The 22,781-nt window shown below is 39.8% G+C and overlaps 1 protein-coding gene across 1 annotated transcript in view; it reads left to right on the forward strand.

Moving 5' to 3' along the window:
* Nucleotides 1–22,781, forward strand: part of LOC132885477 (gamma-aminobutyric acid receptor subunit gamma-3) — a 397,526-nt gene that overhangs the window by 350,972 nt on the left and 23,773 nt on the right. The window contains exon 5 of the mRNA XM_060920179.1: nucleotides 11,976–12,113. Coding sequence (XP_060776162.1) covers nucleotides 11,976–12,113 — 138 coding nt within the window. The remainder of the gene's footprint in view (nucleotides 1–11,975; nucleotides 12,114–22,781) is intronic.

Consider the following 22,781-nt stretch of genomic DNA (forward strand, 5'->3'; position numbering starts at 1 on the left):
ATTATTATTATTATTATTATTATTATTATTATTATTAAGGTCAAGGTTAAGTGATGGTGCTTGAAAGTTTGTGAACCCTTTAGAATTTTCTATATTTCTGCATAAATATGACCTAAAACATCAGATTTTCACACAAGTCCTAAAAGTAGATAAAGAGAACCCAGTTAAACAAACGAAACAAAAATATTATACTTGGTCATTTATTTATTGAGGAAAATGATCCAATATTACATATCTGTCAGTGGCAAAAGTATGTGAACCTCTAGGATTAGCAGTTAATTTGAAGGTGAAATTAGAGTCAGGTGTTTTTAATCAATGGGATGACAATCAGGTGTGAGTGGGCACCCTGTTTTATTTAAAGAACAGGGATCTATCAAAGTCTGATCTTCACAACACATGTTTGTGGAAGTGTATCATGGCACGAACAAAGGAGATTTCTGAGGACCTCAGAAAAAGCGTTGTTGATGCTCATCAGGCTGGAAAAGGTTACAAAACCATCTCTAAAGAGTTTGGACTCCACCAATCCACAGTCAGACAGATTGTGTACAAACGGAGGAAATTCCAGACCACTGTTACCCTCCCCGGGAGTGGTCAACCAACAAAGATCACTTCAAAAGCAAGGCGTGTAATAGTTGGCAAGGTCACAAAGGACCCCAGGGTAACTTCTAAGCAACTGAAGGCTTCTCTCACATTGGATCATGTGAATGTTCATGAGTCCACCATCAGGAGAACACTGAACAACAATGGTGTGCATGACAGAGTTGCGAGGAGAAAGCCGCTGCTCTCCAAAAAGAACATTGCTGCTCGTCTGCAGTTTGCTAAAGATCACATGGACGAGCCAGAAGGCTATTGGAAAAATGTTTTGTGGACGGATGAGACCAAAATAGAACTTTTTGGTTTAAATGAGAAGCGTTATGTTTGGAGAAAGGAAAACACTGCATTCCAGCATAAGAACCTTATCCCATCTGTGAAACATGGTGGTGGTAGTATCATGGTTTGGGCCTGTTTTGCTGCATCTGGGCCAGGACAGCTTGCCATCATTGATGGAACAATGAATTCTGAATTATACCAGCGAATTCTAAAGGAAAATGTCAGGACATCTGTCCATGAACTGAATCTCAAGAGAAGGTGGGTCATGCAGCAAGACAACAACCCTAAGCACACAAGTCGTTCTACCAAAGAATGGTTAAAGAAGAATAAAGTTAATGTTTTGGAATGGCCAAGTCAAAGTCCTGACCTTAATCCAATGGAAATGTTGTGGAAGGACCTGAAGTGAGCAGTTCATGTGAGGAAACCCACCAACATCCCAGAGTTGAAGCTGTTCTGTATGGAGGAATGGGCTAAAATTCCTCCAAGCCGGTGTGCAGGACTGATCAACAGTTACCGCAAACGTTTAGTTGCAGTTATTGCTGCACAAGGGGGTCACACCAGATACTGAAAGCAAAGGGTCACATACTTTTGCCACTCACAGATATGTAATATTGGATCATTTTCATAATATTTTTGTCTCATTTGTTTAACTGGGTTCTCTTTATCTACTTTTAGGACTTGTGTGAAAATCTGATGATGTTTTAGGTCATATTTATGCAGAAATAGAGAAAATTCTAAAGGGTTCACAAACTTTCAAGCACCACTGTACAGCACTGAAAGCTGGACCCTCTGCATGGATGACATCAGGTGGATCCAAGCCGTCGAGATGTTCAGGTACCATCGCATCCTGAGAGTGAATTGGACAGAACACCACAGTAACGAGTCAATACTTGTGGAGCTGAACACCACCCACAAACTCCTCCAGGATATTGTGACATGCAAGCTTCGGTACTATGGGCATGTAACTAGGGCCGGAAAGCTGTCCGCCATTATTCTGGAAGGGCTGGTAGAGGGGACGTGATCCAGGGGTAGGCAATGGAGAAGATGGCTAGATGACATCAGAGAGTGGATGAGTCTGTCCGGTGCCCAGGACTCTGCTCCGGCCCATGACAGGTCCACGTGGAGAGAAATTTGCAGAATGGCTTCCTGGATTGTCAACCCTCAACTATGATGATGGCGACAGACAGACAGAAAGATATCAGTGTGTGTGAGGTATAGGAATGGAGGTGATTATGATAAGGTTCACTGTTTATTGTTCTCTTCTGTTCCTGCTGCTTTCAGGTCATCCTTTTCATGTGACTCCGAGAGCGTCTTGTGTGATGCACATGTCCAAGGATGATTAGTTTGACATTCTATGAACTTTCCAGCTGCGTTTTATTAAACCAATGGTACTGACCGGGGTGTTTAAGGTTTCTTTGCGACGGAGCTTTTTCCAATTGCATGTTGTTTGTTTAATAATGAGAACTTTTCTTGACCTCCGCTATGATTTCTACCCCAGGTTCAGTTCACACGAGAACTTTTCTCGACAGCATTGATTTTGTTTATGACGAGTGTGTGTAAATGCGATGTGGATATACAGTATGCATACACTGGAAGTATATTAAAGAGCAGAAATGAAAGAGAATGAAAACGTATTTCTTCACACTGTATGGAAAAGTACTGTATGAGCACTTCATCATGTGATTTTGATCTAAAACATTGAAACTAAAGTTGTCCTCAAGGCCCAAATACAATGCAGTTAATAAAAGTAACATGTAAGTGCATTATTCTGAGCGAGCGTGTGTCCGGGGACGAATCCAGACTGATATATTTGCATCGGTCAGAAATATATGTGCACCACTTGTCATCAGTCAGAGGGCATTTGTTTACATTACCGCTAGCTGGCTACATGGGCTATAGCCATGCTCAACCAACAGACCAGAGGTTCAGGATCCAAAAACCTGTGGTAAGCCGTGATGTTCAGCTGACCTAATTACCTGTATTCTCATGATGCTTTGTATAGCATGACCTGAGACAAAGAATCTAGGTCAAACCAATAAAATACTCCAGAAAGAGGTCAAAATTCACCGCAAATAACAGGCTCAGCCGCAACTGTAGTGGGCCAAGCCTGAGCTTTTTTGAAAGGTCTTGGGAAGAGGGAGGTGCCTGTAAAGTTTGGCGGGACTAGGACTTTTGGTGGCCAAGTTATGAATTTTTAAATCCCTGCATGCGTGCGTGGCTGGAGCTAGGGCTCATATTAAAGTTTTCGGCGAGCCGCACTCATGCGGGGCTTCTGGGTCGAATAGCGGGCCAAGCCACAGTCATAGCGGGCCATGGCTGTCCTCTTTGGAAAGGGCTTGGTGTGTTCTACGCCCCTGTGAAAATCCATAGTGATCTTAGCCTAGTAAACTAGACCCAACCGCCTAGCGGCCAAAAATATTTTTTTGCCTAGCGAGTGGGTCTAGCCTCGCACCATATAAACAAAAACACCCCGGGCATCAAATCGTGCCCGCCAATCACAACGCAAGGTTTTTGTTTGGATTCTTTGGGCGGGCTTTTGCAGGAGTGACGACAAAGCTGCGCGACGCTGGAGAAAGCGCAACAAGAAAGATGGCTACGGCTAGTGAACAGCGCGCGTTTGACTCCGCTTTGGAATCAGTTTTAGAAGAATTAGACTTGGAGTTTTCGTTGAAACATGAGCAGGAAGAGGCTCTCCGCTCATTCCTTTTCAAGAAGGACGTTTTCGCTGTTTTGCCGACCGGCTATGGCAAAAGTCTGATCTACCAGCTGGCTCCGCTCGTAGCCAAAAGGATGGGCTAGTTTGTGCAGTACAAAGAATTAATAAACAGCTTTGAAACATTACTTTTTGATTGTTTCTTATTTTCCCGTTATTTTAAATTTAAGGGAAATTATTTCACCAAACACCACTAAATAAAAACTCTCAAAAACAGTTTAAGCAAACCCTTGAAAAACACTTGGAAAAAAAAATGTGTATGTGGTACAGACTCCAAACTTGTGGTCATTATCTCCAAACTTCTTAATATCTAGAACCTGTTTATTAATTAATACGCATTTTGAAAAATTATTTATTTCAAGGCCTCCCCCACTGCTTTCTGTCACTCTGACTACGTCACAGTCACTGTTGCGCTGATTGGTCAGAGCGTTGGCCTATACGCACAGAGACAGTTTGAAAGACAGCGGTTTGTTCCTCCTACCCGCTTCGGAAATGTCTACGGATCGAGGCCAAACTAAATATTCACATTTAGTCTGGCTTGCCAGGCTATAGTGATCTGGTAAAATTAGTGAAAATATTTCTGCAAATGAGGCGGCACGGTGGTGTAGTGGTTAGCGCTGTCGCCTCACAGCAAGAAGGTCCTGGGTTCGAGCCCCGTGGCCGGCGAGGGCCTTTCTGTGCGGAGTTTGCATGTTCTCCCCGTGTCCGCGTGGGTTTCCTCCGGGTGCTCCGGTTTCCCCCACAGTCCAAAGACATGCAGGTTAGGTTAACTGGTGACTCTAAATTGAGCGTAGGTGTGAATGTGAGTGTGAATGGTTGTCTGTGTCTATGTGTCAGCCCTGTGATGACCTGGCGACTTGTCCAGGGTGTATCCCGCCTTTCGCCCGTAGTCAGCTGGGATAGGCTCCAGCTTGCCTGCGACCCTGTAGAAGGATAAAGCGGCTAGAGATAATGAGATGAGATTTCTGCAAATGTGCATCTGTCAGATTCTTGGGCTGGATCCATCCCTGGTGTTGTCGTCGTCACCCCCCCCCCCCCCACACACACACACACATCGTCTACGTGTAGCGTTTATGAAAAGATGATTAGCTGATAAGCCTGAAAGGCGTGATTGTAGTTTAACACTCTGTCGGCACAATGAATGTGTTTTTGTACACTGATTAAATGATATCATGTTATTAATGAGGGAGTAAACAGCAGACTTACAAACACGTTATTAATACACATGAGACCAGGCACCTCCGTTCAGTGTCATCTTTTTTTATTGCAGTCAAATATGTGCAGGTCATTAAAAGTTTCAATTTGTTTTTAATTATATTTTACAGATTGTACAGGTTTATAATAACCTTAAATAAAATTATCCTAGATTTATTTTTTTTAATTATCGCATTGCCTTTTTGGCTATCAGGGCCATTTTATTAGTGTCTGCAAAGTGAACACTCTTCTTTCTTTCTTTAATTTGCTTTGTTAATTTGAGCTAGCAGTGCTGGTGCAAATTGTTACTCTCAGTCAGGCTCTTTCTACTGTCCTCCTCCTCCTCTTCTTTTTCTTCTAACATTATTTCTGACACTATTTCTCCCTCAGTTTTCAACCAATCATCACCAGATTTCACATGAAGAATCCCTCTGGGCTGAATTACATTGCTATGACTTTTGGTGCTGATCTGGATCACTGATCCAGAATGATCCATGAAAAAATGGGATTTTTTTCAATCACTTATAACTCTGTCAATTTTCATGATTTTTTCAATCAGTTTTTAATTTTTAATTAATTATTTATTTATTTTAAATTGTATTTTGTTCAGGGCGGCAGGGCGCAACTTTTCCTCACTAAGCGTCATTCTCTATCTCTTACTGTTCTGGATCTATTGGGTATGGTGACCAGACGTCCCAGTTTGTAACAGCTAGTGTCAGTGGCGTGCACAGACATTTTGGGGGGCAAGTGCTCTGGGGGGAAAAAAGGGCACTTTTTTGCGCATGTGGAACACCTTATTATAAAAGTCTGAGATTTAACCCTCCTCTTGTGTTCATAATCATATCAAAGTTTTGGGTATTTTTCTGTAGTTCCATCTTTAAAAAGTCTGATAAAGTCTGAAAGTCTGATCTTCCTGTCACTGACTTGAGTCTCAAGACTGTGTTTATTCACAGATTTCCGTGAGATCATCTTAAAATTTGTAATGAAATATACACACTCAATGGGCTCCACGGAGCTCTCCTTTATTTGCATAACGGCGTGCATACTAGCATAACGTGATATTCTTAATCATGGTATAAAAACAGGTCGGAATTGATGGAGAGTGGGGTTGCCTCAATGGTTTAGGCTACATTTAAAATGTTCTTCAGTTTGTTTCTCCATATGGAAAGGGAGCAAATAAGCTGGCAAAGGCTGCCATGTGCAGTTGTTTCTGTATGCGATGGGCTACTTCACGACAAAATAATTACAGCTTGGGCTTAGAGGGCAAACAATACATTTTCACTCGATTCATGTGTTAGCTGGCTGGTGGGGCAGGGGAAGAGCTGACTGACTGCCCGATGTGTTGTCTGCGCTACGACAAGGCCGTGGCTTCCAGGACGCTATGCTGCTGCAACCTCACATTGAATGCACTGCACGCTTGTTCACGTGACAGAGCAAGAGAGACAGAGGTCCGGTGTGTGTGCGGAGGGGGCACACATCGGGACATTATTTTCACACATGCTTTTAATGCCGCGGCTTTTCTAAAAGATCATGTCGACATTGGCCTCAGTAAACTGTAAAAAAAAAATTCAAAAGGGCACTTTTTTGGACAGAGGGCAGAGGGGCAGGTGCTTGAGCACCACCTCGTGTCTATCTGTGCATGCCACTGGCTAGTGTAAACTATTCTGACTTTAGTCCCAGTCTCTATCTAGTTTATATTTTCAAGTCGATGTTTTAAAGCGCCTTATTGAATTGTCTCATCTCATCTCATCTTCATCCGCTTATCCGGGGCCGGGTCGTGGAGGCAGCAGTCTGAGCATGGAAGCCCAAACTTCCCTCTCCCCAGACACCTCAGCCAGCTCCTCGGGAAGAACACTGAGGCGTTCCCAGGCCAGCCGAGAGACATAGTCCCTCCAGCATGTCCTGGGTCTTCCCCGGGGCCTCCTCCCGGGGGGACATGCCTGGAACACATCCGCAGGGAGGCGTCCAGGAGGCATCTGAAAGAGATGCCCAAGCCACCTCAACTGATTCCTCTCGATGTGGAGGAGCATCGGCTCTACTCCGAGCTCCTCCCGAGTGATTGTGCTTCTCACCCTATCTCTGAGGGAGCGCCCAGCCACCCTGCGAAGGAAACTCATTTCGACCGCTTGTATCCGCGATCTTGTTCTTTCGGTCATTACCCAAAGCTCATGACCATAGGTGAGAGTCAGAACGTAGATCGACCGGTAAATCGAGAGCTTCGCCTTTTGGCTCAGCTGCTTCACCACGACGGACCGGTAAAGCGACCGCATCACTGCAGAGGCTGCACCGATCCGCCTGTCGATCTCACGCTCCATCCTTCCCTCACTCATGAACAAGATCCCGAGATACTTAAACTCCTCCACTTGAGGCAGGACTTCTCCACCAACCTGGAGAGGGCAAGCCACCCTTTTCCGGTCGAGAACCATGGCCTCGGACTTGGAGGTGCTGATTCTCATCCCAGCCGCTTCACACTCGACTGCAAACCGCCCCAGTGCATGCTGAAGGTCCTGGTTTGAAGAAGCCAACAGGACAACATCATCTGCAAAAAGCAGAGATGAAATCCTGTGGTTCCCAAACAGGATTCCTTCCGGCCCCTGGCTGCGCCTAGAAATTCTGTCCATAAAAATTATGAACAGAACCGGTGACAAAGGGCAGCCCTGCGGAGTCCAACATGCACTGGGAACAGGTCTGACTTACTGCCGGCAGTGCGAACCAGACTCCTGCTCCGTTCGTACAGGGACCGGACAGCCCTTAGCAAAGAGCCCCGAACCCCATACTCCCGAAGCACCCCCCACAGAATACCACGAGGGACATGGTCGAATGCCTTCTCCAGATCCACAAAGCACATGTGGACTGGTTGGGCAAACTCCCATGAACCCCCGATCACCCTATGAAGGGTATACAGCTGGTCCAGTGTTCCATGACCAGGATGAAAACTGCATTGTTTCCCCTTAATCCGAGGTTCAACTATCGGCCGAATTGAATTGTATGTTACGAAATTTATTTATTCCGTTCTTTCTCCAGTCAGGGTTTTGACATTTCCTCCGATGGCGTTATGATGTACATTTCCTGGGGCTCTGATTTCTAGTCGTTAATGTTTCTTTGTATCTGTGCAGATTTAACATTTCAAATTCAGCACAATTACATTTACAATAGTTTCCACATATGATGATTGAGCATTTCGTGCCGCTGATCCAAAGCTATGGAACAGTCTTCCATCTGATCTATGACAACATCTGAAAGATTTAAATCTTGACGAAAAACTTTCCTCTTTCACAAAGCCTACGGATTATAACTCGTACAACTTTTAGATAATTTTACAATTATTTTATTCTGTTTTATTTTGTAAACGCATTGAGACTTGATCTAATGTGTCTCTAAGAATTTATTATTATTATTATTATTATTATTATTATTACAATAGATGGTTCAGTGATAATTATAATATCTGTGTTGATGCACACTTTCTATAATGTACATTTTAATTTTAGTTTGAGTAACGTGCCGAGATCAGACTGTTAACCAGTGAGACTTAAACTCGCTCACTGACATGGTGAGAGAAACGAAGAAGCAAACAAATCAAACAAAGAAAAACTAACTAAACAAATAAAAATATCATTAAGAAAAAATGGAAAATAAAGGAAAATGAAACAAAAAAGAATGAAAAACAAACAAAAAGTAAACAAGCTAATAACGAAAAAGATAAAGAAATAAGATAGTAAAGGAAATTAAATAAGAAAGAAAGAAAACAAAACAGAAATTTAATGAGAAAACAGGAATGAAGAGAAAACAAGAACAAAACAAAACAATGACAATAAGTGAGTGAATAAGAAAAAGAAAACAAAATTAATAAAGAATGAATAAAGAAAGAAGAAAAATACAAAAGCAGACCAAAGATCTGAAATACAATTGAGTGAAAAAAAACTCAGTAAAGAAAATGACAAATTAAAGAGAAAAAGAAAGAAAGAGAGAATGTGAACCAAGAAAAAATTTAAATAATAGAAATAATTAATCTCATCTGTAGCCGCTTTATCCTGTTCTACAGGGTCGCAGGCGAGCTGGAGCCTATCCCAGCTGACTACGGGCGAAAGGCGGGGTACACCCTGGACAAGTCGCCAGGTCATCACAGGGCTGACACATAGACACAGACAACCATTCACACTCACATTCACACCTACGCTCAATTTAGAGTCACCAGTTAACCTAACCTGCATGTCTTTGGACTGTGGGGGAAACCGGAGCACCCGGAGGAAACCCACGCGGACACAGGGAGAACATGCAAACTCCACACAGAAAGGCCCTCGCCGGCCCCGGGGCTCGAACCCGGACCTTCTTGCTGTGAGGCGACAGCGCTAACCATTACACCACCACACTGTAAAAAAAAAAAAAAACGTTGTTTTTACGGAAAAATACTGGCAGCTGTGGTTGCCAGAATAATCCTGTTAAAAATACAGTGAAATGTAAACAACATTACAGAATAACTTGTACATTTCACTGGGATTCCATGTACGATTAATGATAACTAAATGTAAATTTAACAGGTATTCAATGTACAATAATCAATACATAACTGTTAATTTTACAGATATTCATTGTACAATAAAAAAGCATCTAGGAATGAATTGCGAGTGTTCTCGATTATTGGTTTTTGTGGCTCCAAAATGATGGTTACAAGCAATGATCTACTAGACAGATATTTGATTTAGAGTTTTACAAAATATGCTGGAGAGCCTCTACTGACATTTTTTAATTTTTTTAACAGGGTAATGATGTAATTTTAACTATCACATTCTGTTTTAGGCCCCGATCACACCGCCCAAACTTTGCTGGAGCATTCCTTGAACGGTAGGGAGGGGGGGCCGAATTTCGACAACGCTCGTCACTGCGCACAAAATGGGAAAAAAATCGAAAACACGGGCGTTGGCTTAGCGGTGCACTGCTGAAGCCGGCGTTGCTTTAGCGTTGGTTTAGCGGTAGTGAGCGTTGGTTTAGCAGTGACGCAAGCGTTGGTATAGCGGCGTTCTGCGCATGCGGGCTTTGGCTCGGCGGGGGTATAAAGTTGGTTTAGCACCAATCATAGCAAGTCTCTCAGCATTCATGGTGATACAGTTTTACTGTAACTTTGAGCAAATTCGATATAGATGAGGTCTGAACTCAACGGCAGCTCGATTCCAAATGAGCTCCTGGTCCATTTCTCCCTGTATTCACGGGCGCAGATAGAGGGGGGGACGGGGGGGATTCGTCCCACCCAGATTTAAATTCACCTCGTTCAGTCCCCCCCGCTTATAGGGAGGAAAAAACGTCTATGCTGTCTTTCTTTGCATAAGGCAAACCTCACGGAAAAATCAAAAGACTAATTACCATTCGGTTTATTGAGGTGCACAGCAGTACATACATAGTTGCAACAACTCACATAAAACAAAACAAAGACTGATATTCGGTTGGTTGAGCTGCGCAGACTGCACAGGTTGCGAGCTCGAGCTTGGTTGCTATGGTAACCCACAACAAGCTTGACAGGCATATCGGGGTTGGGGTTGGTTTGCTGGCAGCTTTGTCCCCCCCAGTTTTTTGTCCCCCCCAGTTCAAAAAACGTATCTGCGCCCCTGCCCGTATTTATAGCCAAATTCTGGTCCCGCTCCGACACCTCTATACCAACGCCAAACCAAAGTTCATCGCCACCATGGATAGCTGCTTCAACGCCCGACACCGTTCCAGCAACCCCGTGTCTGCTCGTAAAACGCTTACAACCGCTCCACCGAAGTTTGTGCAACGTTTAATCGCCGCCTGGGCAGCGCTGGCGAAGCAGCGGTGGTCCAGCGTTCAAGATTTCTGCGTTGGCCTAGCGGACCCAAGCGTCCACGAACTTGCGTCTAGCGGTGCCAAACTTTGACTGGGCATTGGTGGAGCGGGGGTGAACTTTGCCAGGGCGGAAAATTGCCCCCTCCTCACCGCTCGCAATATTTTGTGCAGCTCAAAACTTTCGGAGCGGTAGGAGGGCCCCTCGAGAAACATCAGCGGTGGCCGAGCGTAGACGGCGTTGCTTTAACGGGGGCCAACTTTTGTTAAACGGTGGTGAACGGTTACGAGCGGTGATAAATTTTTTTCACCGCTCCAGGAACGCTCCAGCAAAGTTCGGGTGGTGTGACCGGGGCCTAAGTATTACAGTTTGTCTGTGTTTAAACTACAACAATTTGTAAATTCTACAAAAAAATATGATCAGTTCAACATATTCTTACTGTTAAATTAACAGTGGTATTCGGTATTCAGGAATTTTACAGTATATTGATGTAAATTACACACTGCTTCATTGGTTTTGTATTTACAGTTTTTTTATGTCATGATTTTACATAAATTCACTGTTAATTCTATGGACATTTTTTTACAGTGCATGCCGCCCTAGAAAGAATTAAATAATGATAAAGGAAGAAAGAAGGGAATGACCAAAGAAGAGAAAGAAACAAACTTCAATAATAATAATAATAATAATAATAATAATTGTGGGCGGCACGGTGGTGTAGTGGTTAGCGCTGTCGCCTCACAGCAAGAAGGTCCTGGGTTCGAGCCCCGTGGCCGGCGAGGGCCTTTCTGTGTGGAGTTTGCATGTTCTCCCCGTGTCCGCGTGGGTTTCCTCCGGGTGCTCCGGTTTCCCCCACAGTCCAAAGACATGCAGGTTAGGTTAACTGGTGACTCTAAATTGACCGTAGGTGTGAATGTGAGTGTGAATGGTTGTCTGTGTCTATGTGTCAGCCCTGTGATGACCTGGCGACTTGTCCAGGGTGAACCCCGCCTTTCGCCCGTAGTCAGCTGGGATAGGCTCCAGCTCGCCTGCGACCCTGTAGAACAGGATAAAGCGGCTACAGATAATGAGATGAGAATAATAATTGTGTTAAAAAATAAAGCTAAAATGAAATAAAATGCTGAATTTAAAACTAGTACATTTGAGGGCAGTGTAATGTCTACACTGTGTGTGTGAGAGAGAGATCGAGAGAAAATCAGAAGTTATGATTATTAATGTGAAACTCCTGCACAATGGCGTTTTATTTGAAGCTACTGTTCCACAGTGTGATTTTTCTCTGGAGCTCATCTGCACTCAGGCATTCACACGTTCCTCACATCTGCGTCTGTGTGCTGTGTGTGTGTGTGTGTGTGTGTGTGTGTGTGTGTGTGTGTGTCTGTGTGTGTGTGTGTGTGATTATAGATGGATACCCAAGAGATGAAATGATCTACAAGTGGAGGAAGAACTCAGTGGAAGCGTCTGATCAGAAATCCTGGAGACTTTATCAGTTTGACTTCATGGGGCTGAGGAACACCACAGACGTCCTCAAGACCACGTCAGGTAACTCACTCACCTCCTGTGTGTGTGTGTGTGTGTGTGTGTGTGTGTGTGTGTGTGTGTGTGTGTGTGTGTGTGTAAACACATCAGAAAAGTGTAAAAGTGTATTATGAAGGCTGAAAGTGAATATGAACATGTTATGAGTATGTTATGAAGGCTGAAAGTGTAGAGTAAATTTTAGTGTCATATTGTTTTGTAATTTTCCTTTTCACTGAGTGTTTCACTTCAAGGACTAACGACTTAGAACATTCTGTACCGAAACATATTCATCTTATCATGCTTGTTACGTGCGTAGCAGATGTGTGTGCAAGCCAGTGATTCGAGGGGAACCAATCAGCTTGAGAGCGGCTCACGCTCCCGGAGTGTGATCAGGCCATGCAGTGCAATAGATGTAATGCAATAGATGTCACATTTTTATCTAGTAAAGAGTAAAATATAGATTTGAGAACAAAGGGACGGTATGAGTGGTTTGCCGAACCTTCATCACTACGTGTCCGTTTCTGCAATAAACCTTCTTTCACTTGCAAAAGGACGAGACTGGTGTTGTTGTTTGCCATTTTTCCATATCAAAAGTGAATAAGAACATGCTATGAGTGTGTTATGAAGGCTGAAAGTGAATATGAATGAGTTATGAGTGTGTTATGAGGGCTGAAAGTGATATAAAGTATTATGAGTGTGTTATGAAGGCTGAAAGTGAATATGAATGAGTTATGAGTGTATTATGAAGGCTGAAAGTGATATAAAGTATTATGAGTGTGTTATGAAGGCTGAAAGTGAATATGAATGAGTTATGAGTGTATTATGAAGGCTGAAAGTGATATAAAGTATTATGAGTGTGTTATGAAGGCTGAAAGTGAATATGAATGGGTTATGAGTGTGTTATGAAGGCTGAAAGTGAATATGAATGGGTTATGAGTGTGTTATGAAGGCTGAAAGTGAATATGAATGGGTTATGAGTGTGTTATGAAGGCTGAAAGTGATATAAAGTATTATGAGTGTGTTATGAAGCCTGAAAGTGAATATGAATGAGTTATGAGTGTGTTATGAAGGCTGAAAGTGAATATGAATGGGTTATGAGTGTGTTATGAAGGCTGAAAGTGAATATGAATGGGTTATGAGTGTGTTATGAAGGCTGAACGTGAATATGAATGAGTTATGAGTGTGTTATGAAGGCTGAAAGTGATATAAAGTATTATGAGTGTGTTATGAAGGCTGAAATTGAATATGAATGGGTTATGAGTGTGTTATGAAGGCTGAAAGTGATATAAAGTATTATGAGTGTGTTATGAGGGCTGAAAGTGAATATGAATGGGTTATGAGTGTGTTATGAAGGCTGAAAGTGATATAAAGTATTTTGAGTGTGTTATGAAGGCTGAAAGTGAATATGAATGAGTTATGAGTGTGTTATGAAGGCTGAAAGTGAATATAAAGTATTATGAGTGTGTTATGAAGGCTGAAAGTGAATATGAATGGGTTATGAGTGTGTTATGAAGGCTGAACATGAATATGAATGAGTTATGAGTGTGTTATGAAGGCTGAAAGTGATGTAAAGTATTATGAGTGTGTTATGAAGGCTGAAAGTGAATATGAATGAGTTATGAGTGTGTTATAAAGGCTGAAAGTGAATATGAATGGGTCATGAATGTATTATGAAGGCTGAAAGTGATATAAAGTATTATGAGTGTGTTATGAAGGCTGAAAGTGAATATGAATGGGTTATGAGTGTGTTATGAAGGCTGAAAGTGATATAAAGTATTATGAGTGTGTTATGAAGGCTGAAAGTGAATATGAATGAGTTATGAGTGTATTATGAAGGCTGAAAGTGATATAAAGTATTATGAGTGTGTTATGAAGGCTGAAAGTGAATATGAATGAGTTATGAGTGTGTTATGAAGGCTGAAAGTGAATATGAATGAGTTATGAGTGTATTATGAAGGCTGAAAGTGATATAAAGTATTATGAGTGTGTTATGAAGGCTGAAAGTGAATATGAATGGGTCATGAATGTATTATGAAGGCTGAAAGTGATATAAAGTATTATGAGTGTGTTATAAAGGCTGAAAGTGAATATGAATGAGTTATGAGTGTGTTATGAAGGCTGAAAGTGAATATAAAGTATTATGAGTGTGTTATGAAGGCTGAAAGTGAATATGAATGGGTTATGAGTGTGTTATGAAGGCTGAAAGTGATATAAAGTATTATGAGTGTGTTATGAAGGCTGAAATTGAATATGAATGGGTTATGAGTGTGTTATGAAGGCTGAAAGTGATATAAAGTATTATGAGTGTGTTATGAGGGCTGAAAGTGAATATGAATGGGTTATGAGTGTGTTATGAAGGCTGAAAGTGAATATGAATGAGTTATGAGTGTGTTAGGAAGGCTGAAAGTGAATATGAATGGGTTATGAGTGTATTATGAAGGCTGAAAGTGATATAAAGTATTATGAGTGTGTTATGAAGGCTGAAAGTGAATATGAATGAGTTATGAGTGTGTTATGAAGGCTGAAAGTGAATATGAATGAGTTATGAGTGTATTATGAAGGCTGAAAGTGATATAAAGTATTATGAGTGTGTTATGAAGGCTGAAAGTGAATATGAATGAGTTATGAGTGTGTTATGAAGGCTGAAAGTGACGTAAAGTATTATGAGTGTGTTATGAAGGCTGAAAGTGAATATGAATGAGTTATGAGTGTATTATGAAGGCTGAAAGTGATATAAAGTATTATGAGTGTGTTATGAAGGCTGAAAGTGAATATGAATGGGTCATGAATGTATTATGAAGGCTGAAAGTGAATATGAATGGGTCATGAATGTATTATGAAGGCTGAAAGTGATATAAAGTATTATGAGTGTGTTATGAAGGCTGAACGTGAATATGAATGAATTATGAGTGTGTTAGGAAGGCTGAAAGTGAATATGAATGGGTTATGAGTGTGTTATGAGGGCTGAAAGTGATATAAAGTATTATGAGTGTGTTATGAAGGCTGAAAGTGAATATGAATGAGTTATGAGTGTATTATGAAGGCTGAAAGTGATGTAAAGTATTATGAGTGTGTTATGAAGGCTGAAAGTGAATATGAATGAGTTATGAGTGTATTATGAAGGCTGAAAGTGATATAAAGTATTATGAGTGTGTTATGAAGGCTGAAAGTGAATATGAATGGGTCATGAATGTATTATGAAGGCTGAAAGTGAATATGAATGGGTCATGAATGTATTATGAAGGCTGAAAGTGATATAAAGTATTATGAGTGTGTTATGAAGGCTGAACGTGAATATGAATGAGTTATGAGTGTGTTAGGAAGGCTGAAAGTGAATATGAATGGGTTATGAGTGTGTTATGAAGGCTGAAAGTGAATATGAATGAGTTATGAGTGTGTTATGAAGGCTGAAAGTGAATATAAAGTATTATGAGTGTGTTATGAAGGCTGAAAGTGAATATGAATGAGTTATGAGTGTGTTATGAAGGCTGAAAGTGAATATAAAGTATTATGAGTGTGTTATGAAGGCTGAAAGTGAATATGAATGGGTTATGAGTGTATTATGAAGGCTGAAAGTGATATAAAGTATTATGAGTGTGTTATGAAGGCTGAACGTGAATATGAATGAGTTATGAGTGTGTTAGGAAGGCTGAAAGTGAATATGAATGGGTTATGAGTGTGTTATGAAGGCTGAAAGTGAATATGAATGAGTTATGAGTGTGTTAGGAAGGCTGAAAGTGAATATGAATGGGTTATGAGTGTGTTATGAAGGCTGAAAGTGAATATAATGTATTATGAATGTGTTATGAAGGATGAAAGTACACACCCTTCAAATTAAGTGTGTTTTTTCGGATGTTGCTGATTACAGAATTGTGGTCATAAGGAGATGTTTTAGTGGAAATGTCAGCAGATAAAAAAAGAATGCGTTGACATTTTCTTTGGGAATAATAACAGTGAGAGCATGAACATAACACAGATTACAGACTTCCTTAACATCAAATGTCAACGTGAAATAAATCGGGACGAATGCTGCTGATTATTTGTGACATGCAGGTATTCTGCTTCGGTAAACATTTCTATTTCTCTCCTGTCAAAGAAGTGTGTCCTGTAAATCAGATCGGGGGAAATGATTACGCCACAGCGCTGTTAAATTCTGGATTCTGATTGGATGTGAGTGCTCAGAGGTCATAAAAGTTTTGAATAAATAATTCCTCCTGTCAAAGTTTCAGATTCTTCACTCAACAAACTCTGAAAGTGAAACAATTCCCAGAAGAAAAAACACCAAAGACTCACTATAAACAGCTTCATTGCTAATCTCTTGAATGTTAGCTAGCATGATACGGACTAGTTAAATGCTCGTAGCTCACTGTCACAATGCAAACTATCTTAATAAATACACGGAGTATAAGTATTCACGCACCCCCAACCCCCATCCCACACTTTTGAACATTTCCACATTTTGTAACGCTGAAATGGACTTCATTGGGATTTTATGTCATAAAGCTATACAAAATAAAATAACATCATATCAAATTGGCAGGAAATTAATACAATTACCTATAAAATGTTGCAATGACATAAGTATTTACCCCTTAAATTATTTCTTGTGCAAGCAATCGGTGCATTCACACTGTGAAGCGCGGTGATGGGAGCATCTTGTCTGTCTATGTAATGACGTGACATTTGAAAATGTACTGAAAGTAAATATTTTTCTATTGAAATGTAGGAAGGTTAAAACTATTCGGTGAAAGAAACAGTGAAGTAAAGGACAGATTAAATTTTTCAATAAAGTACAGCAAAGAAAGTCGTTATACTTTATAACATTCCATCTCTGAGCAAAACCAATGATTTGTTAGTCAAGTCAGTTTATTTCTATCACGCGTTTAACAACAGATGTTGTCGCAAAGCAGCTTTAGAGAAAATTAAAGACTTTAAACAAAATCTAATTTTATCCCTAATTTTATTAAGTTAATAATTAATTAATTATTAATAATTAAATTTAATTGATACAATAAAAATGTTTTAATCAGTTAATTAATTAGTCAAGCAATGAACTAATTAACTGGTTAATTACTTGTTTAATCAATTAATTGCTTAATTGCTTAATTAATAAACTGATGAAATCAATTTAATTTAATTATTAATAATTAATAATTGATGAATAGTTAGTATGATAGTTAATAATTTATTTATAGTAATTGATTAAAGTATATAATTAACAATTAAATTGAATTAGAATAAATAGTTTAATTTTATTAATTCTCTAATATTAACTGTAATATGAGCAAAATTTTAATTAAACCTCATTATTTTATATTCTGATTATAGTTGTGTTCAGAATGCCTGCCCCAGTCGAAGTGCATCACGCAGAAGACCAGAAGTGAGGTGACGTTAGATTTAATTCTTCAAAGGTTTTTAATGACATTTGTTTAAATACAGATTCTGAAAACAAAGATCTTTTATTGTAATAATGACACGACATTTATTTTGACTCAAATATTAGAAGAATGGAAGCTAATTTTTTTTTCTAGTTTTTCTGGAAAAACATCCAAAACTGTGTACATGAGAAACAGACAATATTAATTTTAGCACCTGTTACAAGAAAAAGGCTGAAGGTGAATATGAATGTATTATGAGTGTGTTATGAAGACTGAACGTGAATATGAACATGTTTTGAGTGTGTTATGAAGGCTGACCATGAATATAATGTGTTATGAGTGTGTTATGAAGGCTGAAAGTGAACTTGAACGTGTCATGAGTGTGTTATGAAGGCTGAAAGTGAACTTGAACGTGTCATGAGTGTGTTATGAAGGCTGAAAGTGAACTTGAACGTGTCATGAGTGTGTTATGAAGGCTGAAAGTGAACTTGAACGTGTCATGAGTGTGTTATGAAGGCTGAAAGTGAACTTGAACGTGTCATGAGTGTGTTATGAAGGCTGAAAGTGAACTTGAACGTGTCATGAGTGTGTTATGAAGGCTGAAAATGAATGAATATGAATGTATCATGAAGGCTGAAAGTGAATATGAACATGTTTTGAGTGTGTTATGAAGGCCGAAAGTGAACTTGAACGTGTCATGAGTGTGTTATGAAGGCTGAAAGTGAACTTGAACGTGTCATGAGTGTGTTATGAAGGCTGAAAGTGAACTTGAACGTGTCATGAGTGTGTTATGAAGGCTGAAAGTGAACTTGAACGTGTCATGAGTGTGTTATGAAGGCTGAAAGTGAACTTGAACGTGTCATGAGTGTGTTATGAAGGCTGAAAGTGAACTTGAACGTGTCATGAGTGTGTTATGAAGGCTGAAAATGAATGAATATGAATGTATCATGAAGGCTGAAAGTGAATATGAACATGTTTTGAGTGTGTTATGAAGGCCGAAAGTGAATCTGAATGTATTATGAGTGATTATGAAGGCTGAAAGTGAATATGAATGGGTTATGAGTGTGTTATGAAGCCTAAAAGTGAATATGAACATCTTATGAGTGTATTATGAAGGCTGAAAGTGAATATGAACATGTTTTGAGTGTGTTATGAAGGCCGAAAGTGAATCTGAATGTCTTATGAGTGATTATGAAGGCTGAAAGTGAATATGAACATGTTTTGAGTGTGTTATGAAGGCTGAAAGTGAATCTGAATGTATTATGAGTGATTATGAAGGCTGAAAGTGAATATGAATGGGTTATGAGTGTGTTATGAAGCCTGAAAGTGAATACGAACATCTTATGAGTGTATTATGAAGGCTGAAAGTGAATATGAATGTATTATGAAGGCTGAAAGTGAATGAGTGTATTATGAAGGCTGAAAGTGAATATGAACATGTTATGAGTGTGTTATGAAGGCTGACAGTGAATATGAATTTATTATGAAGGCTGAAAGTGAATATGAACATGTTATGAGTGTGTTATGAAGGCTGACAGTGAATATGAATTTATTATGAAGGCTGAAAGTGAATATGAAAATGTTATGAGTGTATTATGAAGGCTGAAAGTGAATATGAACATGTTATGAGTGTGTTATGAAGGCTGAAAGTGAATATGAACATCTTATGAAGGCTGAAAGTGAATATGAACATGTTATGAGTGTGTTATGAAGGCTGAAAGTGAATATGAACATCTTATGAAGGCTGAAAGTGAATATGAATGGGTTATGAGTGTATTCATGTGTATAAAAAAAAAATAAAAATAAAATCACCGGATTTCTAAAGTGTTGAGTGAAGTGTCCGAGGTTGTTCCAGTGATGAGTGACTGACAGAGACACGGTGAATAACAGGCTGTCAGCGAGGACAGCGGATTTAATTTAGCAGCGTGTTGGACGGGGAACAGGAGGAGCTCGCTATTCACCACACATCAGTTAAAGAATGTCCGAGAGAATGCACAAAGAAAAGATGATTCCTTCACTATTCCTGAATTATACACCTCTCCTCATATAACTGACGAATGAAATGGAAAATGGGCATGAGATTAGGATGCAATTAAACTGAAAAAATCTAAAAAAAAAAAAAAAGGAATTGTGGTTGTGGTTCAAATTCTTTTTTGGCCAAAAGCAATTTCCTCATGAAAAGAAACAGATTTGAAAGAACAGCTTTTGAATAGTAGATTTTCTCTCACCTTGGGGATGAATCAGAAAACTCAGTGACCACTTGCAGATCCCATGATGGTTTGTAGAACGGGTCGAGGTTCACGTCAGAACCTCGAACACTCAAATTCCATCACGTGTTTTTCATGAACGTACATTAAAAAGTGCACTTTCTCTTTCTTCCCATTTAATATTAATAATAAAATATGATTTTTTTTCCTCAGGAAGGAGTGAACCTGAGGGACACAGTTGTACTATCCTCATTTTATTATTTTTTTATTAATCTGTCAGAGGAGCACAGAGAGACACTCAGATACAGTTGGGGTTCAGTCTCTTACTGAGCGCGAACAGACAAATGAGACAAATCCAAATCGTCAGGCCGAGTTCAAGGTCAAACCAGCCACAGGCAGTTCAGGGCTGGGATTCCCGATAACGCTGCACTCTAGAGCTAAAGATGAGTTTAAAGATACTCTTAAACAATGAACGTTGTCTCTGTATGTGGTTTTCCCGAATTCACTTGTAAGAAGGAGTCTAAAGAGCAACTTCGATTAAAGCATCTTTGCAGCACCTGATATAGGCGTTAGTATTCACGAAATGCATTCGTACTGGAGTTACTGAAGACATTAGTAATTGCTAAATCCAGTTGATGAGGTCACATGGCATTTGTTTTTGACCCAAAAACAATGAAATATAAAGTGTTAAAATATGTTAATATATTGTATTGTTGTTAAGCATTCGGTATATAATATGGTAATTAATAACTGAAACTATTTTACATTTCTGGACAATAACTTTTTTATGCCAAGCATGTTTTTTTTTAATTAAATGAACAAACGTTCACATGAAAGAATGAGCAAATAATAACCTTAATAATTAAGTAAATGTTTTCCCCGTGCCTGAGCTTTTCACTGTTACTCCCCCGAACATGCAGTCAGGATTATTTCAACTGTTATCCACAAAGCCGGGATGGCAATGCTCTCCCTTATATATATATACTGTATATATATATATATATACTGTATATACACACACACATATGTTATTCCCCGAAATCGAGTCGTACATGAGCTGATAGCTGACGAGGTACGTAGCACCGAGTTGTCTATAATCCATGTACGATGAGATTGAGTGGAATAACTGTTTTATTCTGTCCACATTCACTGGATTTTGAGAAACAGCATTTTATTTTATTTTTTGCTAATTCGATAAATTAAAACTTCATAATAAACGTCCGACAAAATCATTTCCACTTAGAATGTAAACAAACTGCCGAAATGACAGGAGCAATTTGTGAAAAATGCAATAATAGTAATAATAATAATAATAATAATAATAATTATTGAAAAATAAAAAAGATGCATTCTTACCATCAAATACTTCCATTCCATATTTTGTTGCTTTTTTTTTGTATTTTGGGGGTTTTGTTTTCGAGTAGAGTTTTTTATTTCATCCTCGGTTGGTTCAGCAACATGCTCCGCCATTTTGTTTTCCACTATTCATGGTATATGAGCTGATATCCTAGTAGTAGAGTAGCCAACCAGAGCGTGTGATTGCTCATATCTAGTGAATGTGGATATATATACAACCCCGATTCCAAAAAAGTTGGGACAAAGTACAAATTGTAAATAAAAACGGAATGCAATGATGTGGAAGTTTCAAAATTCCATATTTTATTCAGAATAGAACATAGATGACATATCAAATGTTTAAACTGAGAAAATGTATCATTTAAAGAGAAAAATTAGGTGATTTTAAATTTCATGGCAACAACACATCTCAAAAAAGTTGGGACAAGGCCATGTTTCCCACTGTGAGACATCCCCTTTTCTCTTTACAACAGTCTGTAAACGTCTGGGGACTGAGGAGACAAGTTGCTCAAGTTTAGGGATAGGAATGTTAACCCATTCTTGTCTAATGTAGGATTCTAGTTGCTCAACTGTCTTAGGTCTTTTTTGTCGTCTATTCCGTTTTATGATGCGCCAAATGTTTTCTGTGGGTGAAAGATCTGGACTGCAGGCTGGCCAGTTCAGTACCCGGACCCTTCTTCTACGCAGCCATGATGCTGTAATTGATGCAGTATGTGGTTTGGCATTGTCATGTTGGAAAACGCAAGGTCTTCCCTGAAAGAGACGTCGTCTGGATGGGAGCATATGTTGCTCTAGAACCTGGATATACCTTTCAGCATTGATGGTGTCTTTCCAGATGTGTAAGCTGCCCATGCCACACGCACTAATGCAACCCCATACCATCAGAGATGCAGGCTTCTGAACTGAGCGCTGATAACAACTCGGGTCGTCCTTCTCCTCTTTAGTCCGAATGACACGGCGTCCCTGATTTCCATAAAGAACTTCAAATTTTGATTCGTCTGACCACAGAACAGTTTTCCACTTTGCCACAGTCCATTTTAAATGAGCCTTGGCCCAGAGAAGACGTCTGCGCTTCTGGATCATGTTTAGATACGGCTTCTTCTTTGAACTATAGAGTTTTAGCTGGCAACGGCGGATGGCATGGTGAATTGTGTTCACAGATAATGTTCTCTGGAAATATTCCTGAGCCCATTTTGTGATTTCCAATACAGAAGCATGCCTGTATGTGATGCAGTGCTGTCTATGGGCCCGAAGATCATGGGCACCCAGTATGGTTTTCCGGCCTTGACCCTTACGCACAGAGATTCTTCCAGATTCTCTGAATCTTTTGATGATATTATGCACTGTAGATGATGAGATGTTCAAACTCTTTGCAATTTTACACTGTCGAACTCCTTTCTGATATTGCTCCACTATTTGTCGGCGCAGAATTAGGGGGATTGGTGATCCTCTTCCCATCTTTACTTCTGAGAGCCGCTGCCACTCCAAGATGCTCTTTTTATACCCAGTCATGTTAATGACCTATTGCCAATTGACCTAATGAGTTGCAATTTGGTCCTCCAGCTGTTCCATTTTTGTACCTTTAACTTTTACAGCCTCTTATTGCCCCTGTCCCAACTTTTTTGAGATGTGTTGCTGTCATGAAATTTCAAATGAGCCAATATTTGGCATGAAATTTCAAGATGTCTCACTTTCGACATTTGATATGTTGTCTATGTTCTATTGTGAATACAATATCAGTTTTTGAGATT

The sequence above is a fragment of the Neoarius graeffei genome, chromosome 4, assembly GCF_027579695.1.
Source record: "Neoarius graeffei isolate fNeoGra1 chromosome 4, fNeoGra1.pri, whole genome shotgun sequence".
Classification (NCBI taxonomy): Eukaryota; Metazoa; Chordata; class Actinopteri; order Siluriformes; family Ariidae; genus Neoarius; species Neoarius graeffei.